Genomic DNA, 9,062 nt, shown 5'->3' on the forward strand with positions numbered 1-9,062 from the left:
CGACAACCCCGGCTCAGGCCCGCGTGCTCGGCTGTGTTCAGAAGTTTTGCGGCTGTGTGCACCGCTCGGCTCCCCGCCCCTTAGTCTGTGCTGCCGTGGCCACTTGTGGGTCATGTTTGCCTAGACAACATGCAAACCAGATGTGTCCTTGCGACCAAATTTGGAGCAACATCTTTGCACCAGGTTGCCCTGTCCCTCTGCATGTTCAAATTCAAGGGCTCCACAGCCCCCAAATGTAAAAGAGAGGAGGGTGTCAGACCCATCTGCAGCTTGGGTTTATTATTATTATTATTATTATTATTATTATTATTATTCATTGCAAAGCATATCAAAGGATGGGAAAGCCCAGTCCCGCTCCCTCCATGATTCAGGCAGAAATAAGATGCACCTTCCTGGGAGTCTGACCCGGAAAGATGACCCGGATCCAGAGACGGCTTGGGCAATGTCTGGGATGTCCTGGAAACTAGGAATCATATTGAAGAATCCAAGAGAGAGCTCATAATTTCTTCGGGAAAATGTGTTTGTTTATTTAAATTAAAAAATAGTGTGAAAATTACAAACTGTTAAATACAGAAGACGATTTTATACAACTTAATAGAATAAGAAGGAAGTATATACATCACTTTTTTAACAGGCGCAGATAGACTTGCACCAAACTTCAGGATTAAGCAATGGAAAATGTGACAACGCACATGTCCCTCGCAGTAAAGCTTCAGAATTCAAGTGATTCCAGGCAAGGGGCCAAACTGAACTTGGCTTCTTTCACCTCAAACAGCCCCCTTTGGAGTAAATCCACACTCTGAATTTTAAAGTGAACGGAGGGCCCTTTTCCCCCAAAACATAAATGTCCTCTAGCACTGTGTGAGGGCAAACTGATAAACCAGCTCATCTACTATTAACCCTTATGGGAACAGTAGTTACTGCTATCTTCAATCAAGGAAGAGCATGTTTAAAAAAAAAAAAAAATTTTTTTTTTTTTTTGTTTTTACTAGAATTAAATTTGACCTTTTGGTGTGTTTCTCTTCCTGCTTGCCTTTAAGGGCCTAATGGGTCTGTTACAAAGCTACTGACCGCAGGAATACACGGAGATATTAGCAAGCATTCCTGAACATTTGCTTTTAGATTTCTGGTTTCTCGGCTGAAGTATTAACATTCTACTACCCAGGGAACTTTGCAGAGTAAAATGTGATACCTGCCTCCCTAGTTCACTGCCGGGAAAATGACAGCATGAACGGGGTGGTGATTCGTCCTGAATTTCCCAGTTACATGTGTTCTGAGTCTCCAACTGCAACTTTAAATAAGCAGATCTGTTCTCAGACTAACTGGCCAAGTGGGAAATATTTTGTCCAAGCTTCCTCACACCAGGCCATACAGGATTTATCACAGAGTCTTAAAATCCAAAGACATCCTCCCAGCCCCCTGGGGTTGTAGATTCAGGAGTCTCATAAAGGCAGTAAGCCTCTTGATGACACGCCCGGGACCACACAGCATATCAGTGTCAGGGCTCGGGATCGGAAAACAGAACCTGGACCCCCGCTTTGTACAACTCCACCTGAGTATGCCCTTCTAGGTCTCGGCTACGCGACAAAATGCCATATCGTGGAGGCCCACTTTATGTCAGCTCCCAGCTCAGAAAACTAGGCTGGAAAAAAAGCAGCAGCAGAGCTAATGGCTTGGCCTTGTTCAACCCCACCATCACCCCTTCTAGAAAGATCAGGAAGAGTCCCCTGCACAGCTATTCAGAGTGCAGGTTCGATTCTGGAGAAGCCGTTCCAACCAAGAAAACGTCATGCCAGCATGCGATGCTGGATGGTCTGAGGTCAGAGTCCAGGGTCATAGGTTAGACAAAGCCTCAAAATAACAGATTCTGTTTTATAATCCCAGCTAATGTTAACAGGTTGTCAAAGTTGCTTTTTTTTTTTTTACAATATTATGCAAAAGAACCAGGTTTGACTCTCCAGCTTTCTGCCATCAAAAACCCTCCATCAGACATCCCCCTCTAACCCAAAAAAACCTCCAAAGGAAGCTCTGTAACCTGCTGGGAACACCGTAGGGGTACTTACAGCCCATCAGATCTAGAGCAAAGCTCTAGGCAGATTAGCAGATCAGAACCAGTCCCTCTGCATGTTCTAGGCATTGGGCAGCCCTGGGAGTGGGCAGATGCCCCAGGGGTTACCCAGGGCATCCAGCGAGAAAACAACAGCAAGCACAGCAACCTGCCGAATTCGGAACTGGAACCCCAAGCCCCAGGCCCCAAAGTCAAGGTGCACACTGCACATCTTCGGGGCTTTTCAGTGGCAGGTCTGCACCACAGGCCTGGCGTAGACTCCTGGCTGCTGACTCCAGTGGAGTCTTGTCCCCCACCGCCCCCACGCAGGGGCTCGCCAACGGTCTCTTTAAAGTGACAGCTGCCCTGTAAAAGTGAAACCGGACACGAGAAGTGTCCTTCCTCTCTCTAAGGGTGCTGGCTGATGGGGCCGCCTCCAGGGGCCCTGGGGGTGCTAGGAATTCTGATGGATGTTCTCTGAGGACCCTTCGCTGCTTTCGTTGAGGAGCGTCTCTGAAGTCTCCCCCAGCTCATCATCTGCCCCCTCCTCCTGGATGGTGAGGTGCACGTCTGGGGAGGAGGACTCGGAGCTCACGCTGTCTCCTTCCATGGAGCAGAGGGTACAGGACAGGGCAGGCGCCACACTCTCCTGCAGCATGTTCAGCATCATGGGCACCTGCACCGACCTCAGGCCCGACACCATGGGCAGCGGCTTCATGGCCTCCCCCCAGAGCCTCTCCTCATCTTTGTACAGCAGCAGGAGGCTGGACTTCTTCTCCCGCCTCTTAGATTTCATATAGCCCAGCATGATTCCGATCAAGAAAATGCCGTAGAAGGACATGACCACCAGAACGTAGAAGTATTCGTTGCCGTTGCCGCTCTCACTGCCGGGCACGTGGGACACCAGGTGGCTGCTGGGGGCTGCGGTGCTGGGGTGCGTGCTGTTCAGAGGCTCCATCTTCAGCATTGAAGCGCCACGCACACAGCCAGGGTCTGGGGAGAAACCTGCAGGTTAGAACTCTCCCACGGGCCCGCGGTGCAGGGAGGAGGCTGAGCAGGTTTGTGGAATTGCAGCATCAAAAAAGCTGGTAACTGCATGGAGAAATCCTGGTAAGAAGGCCCACAAAACAGCTAACAGGGGTTAGGTATGAGAGGCCGGGGTGGATGGAGGGAAGGCAGAGAGGGAGAGGGAGACATGCGACAAGGACTTTCCTTTCCTAGAGTATACGTGTCCTCGTATCTGCACTTCATAAAGTGAGCACGTAAAAAGCGTTGCTTTGATCATTTTAAAAGCCAGAGGTGAAAATCAGTCTAAGACAAGGGAGCATAGAGAAAATAAATCACATTTTAGTCACTGGGAGACTTTTTCTAACTGAGCAGAGAAAAAAAAAGAAAGCTTACATGTTGCTTCTCAAACATAAGCTTATTTTTAATTCAAAGCCAAGTTTCCTAAGAACAGAGAAAGGGAAGGAAAACCTCATCTATTCATTGCACAAAACAGCCCTCTCTCAAATGTTTCTGAAGCCCAGCTGCATTGCTGACTTACCCACGGCTGGCAAATTCTTCCGAAGTCCTGCGTTGCTAAATGGCCAAGTCTGAGGGCGTCCTTCCTCTCTGCGGGGCTCCGCGCTCTGACAACTCTGCTTCTGCCCTTGGGATATATAGTCAAGAAATGCATCGTCACGTGTTCTGGGAGGAAGATTTACAACAGAGGTTGGTCGTGGCAGAGTGAACAGCACTGCGGTTCAACTCACTGAACTTCGCAGCTGTGAAAAGAAAGAGACTGGGAATCGGGGATTGCTCCTCGCCTCCGCCCCCCCCCCCGCCCCGAGCCAAAGTTTCCAGGTGGCCCTGAAAATGAGTGGAAAGAGGAGAAAGAATGTGCCCAGTTGGAACTGTTATCCCAAGGTCCACTCTCATTCGAAATGAGTTCGTGCTTCATCTCCCTCTTGGGGAATAACCATGATGCCTTCCGCAGGTTTTCAGAGACAGTCAAATACCATCGACTGGATAAAAGACATTTGGAAGCAAGTGCAGGATTTACTGTCAAGAAACTCGGGCTTATGTTTCAGTTCTTCCACTAACAATGCAAATGTCATAAATCCTTACTGAACCTTTCTGCGCCTCAGATGCCTGATCTGTAAAATTGCTGGATGTGGGAGCTTCGACATGGAGAATTAGATGAACCATGTGAACTTTTGAATCCCTGTCAGCTTCATCATTCTAAGATTTAAGGCTGCCTGGTACAGGGGAGCCTTTTTAAAACATGGAGAGGTTCTACCCGTCTTTTGCATCAAGCTCATAGATTTATTTTTTATAATTAAAATATACCTTCCAGATTCTTTTCAGTCGCCCGTGTGAAGTGAAAATGGATTATGGTGCAAGACACTGTGGGCAGGTTGGGCTCCTGTTCAATGGCACATCGCTACTCCTCCGTAGCGTCCCACAGAGACCATCCACACATCTCTTTGCTGTCTCTGGTGGGTCAGGGGAGGAGCAGAAATTCTTCTGGTGACCTGCTGAGCACAGTTCAAGCTTTTAAAACCTATGCAAACCTTGTGTTAAAATGGTCGCTGTGATCAAAATTGGAAAAAGAATTGAAGACTTTGATGTCATTGCATCCGCTCCCCGGGATGCTTATTCTGAGAGGCTATTATTCTAAGTTAAAGTAAACTGGGAGGGATGCTCTGTTCCCAGTGGTCTGGTGGCCTATGAATTGCAGCCAGACTGTCTTGGGGAATCGACTCTAGAGAAAACATTTCTCGTGGTTCTGCTGTTGTTCAACTGAAGCTGGGGGAGAGCATGGCAATATCTTCTTCCCCATCTGGAATGTACATAGCCCACACACTGGGATGTTCATGGCTGCTACACGAAGCCACCCAGGTTAGCGCCTGGCCCTAAGTCTGTCCGGATACCTGTGGAAAGAGCAGGCTAATGAGCACAGGATGCTCTTTTCCCCACTGGTCTACTTGTGTTATGGTTTAGGCTGTGTTCACCCGTACGTCCACAACTGGCTTCAAGGAATAACCCTTGACCATTCCAACACCAAGATCATCCATACACTGGATTCTGCTCACACCAACAAAGACATCCCTTACGGTTGTATCAATGCTTGAAAAGTTCCACAGCTACCTTGACCAAGGTAGATTTGGCCTTTCCAACTTGTATTTATCTTAAGTACCTGACAGCTTCCATCTTTGGCTATGCCTACGGTGGTTTGTCAGGGTCACCAAAACAAGAGAGACCCGGGAGAAACATGTCTGTTGATTGTGAATCCCCATATCATAGATTATGTACTTTGGGACATATGAGTTTAGTAATCACCCAAAAGTGGCCAAACACAGCAAACTGGAAACTTTGAGGAGGCAGAGAGGAGATGGAAAAAAGGGAGAGCAGACTTAAGGAGCAAGGAAGCATGGAGCCTGATGCCAGGAAGCCAAACAGAGGCCAAAGTTTCAAATAAGAGAAATCCCCCAAATCAAGCCAACAGTCCCAAGACAATAAAACCAATAAAAGGCAGATGAAGAGCGAGAATGGAGTCCAAAAGACAAAGCAATTCTGAGACTTAGGAAGAGCAAAATCTTTTTACAGGCATAAGGGAGGGAACAGCCCAGATGAAACTCTGCTGGATGCCCGCTTGGTGTCTCTGCTTCTTCTGGGACTCCATGCTGACTCTATGTGTAGCTGTTTCTCCTAAGCTTAAGTGAAATGAAGCAAAGCACTTGGCGCCATATCTGCCAGAATGTGTGTGCTCCATCTGTGCTTTTTGTTGTCATCTTTGAGAGTGCTTTGTTGCTAATAAGAGCTTCAGGTTGCTTGATGCGCATGTGCCTGACTCCAGATTTTTTTGTTGTTGCTCTTTTCTCTCCCACCAAGAATACAATTTAAGTTGTGGGGCTTGTAACCTCATTACACATAGCTCAATCTTCTCTCCAGCTCTCACTCATAACAGTATTAGGAGAATTATGGCAGTGAATAATGGCATAAATAGGGAGGAAGGAAGAGCCTCTACAAAGTGCACTTTATCAGGGAGAGGACGTCGACACACAAGAATTATTAATTATATCTACTGTGAGCCACAGTTTCAAGAGAGCAATGTTAAAGAAGTAAATCCATTTTCCAGATATTTTCTCCTACTCTGTGGCCTGCATTTTCTTTTCTTAACAGTGTCTTTTGAAGAGCAAAACTTTCTTTTTATTGATGGAGACCAATTAATCAAAAATTTTTATGGTTTGTGTTTTTTTGTTTCTTAAGAAATTTTTGTCTAACCCAAGATCACAGAAATTTTCTGCTATAAATTTTACAGCTTTAGCTCTTACGCTTAGGTCTATGACTCATGTCAAGTTAATTTTTGTATGTAAGACGAGGTATGGATCAAGACTCATTTTTTTGTTGCTTATGGTTGTCCAATCGCTCCAACATTATGTATTGAAAAGACTGTCGTTTGCCCATTGAGTTGTCTTGAAAGCTTGGTCAAAAATCAATTAACTGTATATGTGTAGGTCTATTTCTGAGCTCTTTATTCTGTTCTTTTGATCGTCTATCTTTGCATCAATGTCATGTTGTTTTGATAAATCCATTCTAAACTGGCATTTTAAATAAGTATGCAACCCATACTTAGCTGAGCGTCTATTGTCAATCAGGCATTTGGTAAAGGCTTTGCTTACCTCAATCCTGTGAGGTAAGAATTACCACCATTCCATAGATAAGGAAACGGAAGTTCAGAAAGGCTAAGCAAATTGCCCAAGGCCAGACCAATAGTAGTAGGCTCAGGATTTGAACCTAGGTCCATACAATTTCAGAACCCATTCTCTTTTTCCTACCCTTTGCCTCACTCAATGGGAATCAGAAAAGGGACTGAGAAAAAGTAGGGAAAAATAGAAGATGGGTATTTTTCCAACTTTTTTTGAGACCTCATAAAACTTTCTTTTAAAGAGTGAATTCCTGGGGTGCCTGGGTGGCTCAGTCAGTTAAGCGTCTGTCTTCAACTCAGCTCATGATCTCAGGGTCCTGGGATCCATGCTCAGTGGGGAGTTTGCTTCTCCCTCTACCCCTCCCCCGCTCCTGCTCTCTCTCTCTCTCTCTCAAATAAAAAAAAAAAAAACTTGTAAAAAAATAAATTAATTAAAAGTGAATTCCTATGTGGCCAGACATAAATACAAGTGTGTATTTACAAATTGACTCAAGCATAAATGCAAACGTGCAACTGCAAATTGTTTATTCTGAATTCATGCTATCAAAAACTTTGGAAGCTATACCAACCTTAGTATGTTCTAGAAGTTACCAGTGAGATAGTCATATTTTTATCCTTTCTCCATATTGTCCGTAGTAAAACAGTTTCCCTTTTGTTTATATTTATAGCTGATTTCTGGTCTTGTTTTGATTTTTTTTCCCCCTACACAACCTTCTCCAAAGCTTTGAGTATTTCAACTTCCTGGTAACGTCATTTTCACCAAATGATCCGGGCACACATCTCTGAAATTATGTTAGCAGCTTCTGTGACAAAACAAAGTCGGTGCTGGGATAAGAGCATGGTGGTGAATCTCATCAGATTAAACGTAAGCCTGGAGTCCAGAGATCTGACCCCGCTTGGCCTCCCTCGTGCTACGTGACTGGCTAAATTACATCATTTCTCTGTGTTTCAGTGTTGGCCCCTCAGGCATGTCAAGCCTAGGATAATTAATTGTCTCCAGATACTCAGAAATGTCCCATAATCCAGGAGGATAGCCATCTTCAGAGTAAGGAACAGAACAGAACAAGATATGGAATAACTAGGCTGCAGGACTGGCAGAATATTGCCAAAGGCAACTCTCGGTGTCCACCCCTGATGTTGCTTTTCCCGGAAACCCTTTCTGAAAAGTTGCGTCTGGGAACTCTTTCTGTGGTCATCCCTTGTAACGCCCTGAGTCACCCTCCAGAGACACATACTTTGTAGCATTCCTAGCACTTGGAGTAAAACAAGACTGGGTATCAGCTGGGGCTCAGCAAGACCCCCAGACCTCCCCAGAACACCAGCTGTGTCTCAGGGGTTGTGAAGAGTTAGGACGCAAGAACTCAGAACTCTTAAAATTGGAGAATGCCTGATAAAGTTTTCATTAACTTGCCCTTGTTATTCATTCAAACTCTTTTTCTCCTGGAATTTAATTAGCAAATACTTGCATAGTGCCTGAAATGTCTCAGGAACTGCTATAAACACTTTACAAATTTTTTCTTATTTAATCTTCCTAAAAATCCTGTGAGATAGGCTCTAGGATCATCCCTATTACATGAATAAGGAAACTGAGGCATGGAGTGGTCCGAGTAGCCGCCCCCAGGTCACATGGCTAGTACATGGCAGAGCTGGCCTTGGAACCCAGAGCTGAGATTTTGAACACAGAGTCTTTGAGTCTCACCACTACGCCACATGGCCCGTTCTAGTTACTGAGTGTCCCAGGCACAGCACTATGCCCTGGATCTGTGCGAGGTGAGAAAAGAGAGTCTCAATGTCTCCTGCAGCCTGCAACCTGTTGGACACAGAGATCTGGGGTCATACCCACACCTGGAAAAATCTGAAGGTTGAGAGACTGTGTCCAGTTCTGGCTCTGGAAAAAGGCTGTTGAGTAAGGAAAGCTCATGCTCCCCGAGTTTGTCAAGAGAAAAGATCTGGGAGTGTTTCTGATAGGCCAGAGGTGGGCCACACAGGAGGGAGCACCCAGACCTGGGATACGGGCTAGTTCCTGCCCAAGATGGCAGCCCAAGGGCTGAGGGAAGAGATTCGTTCCCCCACATCCAAAGAAAGTGCCTGGAATGGGGGCAGAGCCCGTGGTCCTACCCAACAGTGGCTTTCAAGTCTTCCCAAGGCCCAAGGGGAGGGGAGCACTCAGGGAGAGGGAATGACAGAAGAAGTTTTAACTGTAAATGAACTTGAGAGGTTCTGACCATCATGTGGGAATGAACGTTTAAATTACCAAACTGAGGCTGCTTGGGGAGACTAGAAGAGCCAGAGGATTTTTTGTTACCTAAGAGGGACCAGAAA

At 46.0% G+C, this 9,062-nt stretch overlaps 1 protein-coding gene across 1 annotated transcript; it reads right to left on the reverse strand.

Moving 5' to 3' along the window:
• Positions 1–512: 512 nt before the first annotated feature.
• KCNE4 (potassium voltage-gated channel subfamily E regulatory subunit 4) lies at positions 513–3,809 on the reverse strand. The gene is made up of 2 exons (XM_025886898.2): positions 3,594–3,809; positions 513–3,040 (listed from the first exon to the last, which is right to left on the reverse strand). The coding sequence occupies exon 2, from the start codon at positions 3,012–3,014 to the stop codon at positions 2,502–2,504; it is 513 nt and encodes a 170-aa protein (XP_025742683.1). The 5' UTR covers positions 3,015–3,040; positions 3,594–3,809; the 3' UTR covers positions 513–2,501.
• Positions 3,810–9,062: the final 5,253 nt, after the last annotated feature.

Source organism: Callorhinus ursinus, unplaced genomic scaffold (assembly GCF_003265705.2).
Source record: "Callorhinus ursinus isolate GAN/ISIS: 27379988/994484 unplaced genomic scaffold, GSC_fseal_2.0 scaffold2, whole genome shotgun sequence".
In the NCBI taxonomy this organism is placed as follows: Eukaryota; Metazoa; Chordata; class Mammalia; order Carnivora; family Otariidae; genus Callorhinus; species Callorhinus ursinus.

Excerpts from the sequence above, each read along its gene's own strand:
- KCNE4 (XM_025886898.2), bottom strand. The coding sequence starts at position 3,014 with ATGCTGAAGATGGAGCCTCTGAACAGCACGCACCCCAGCACCGCAGCC.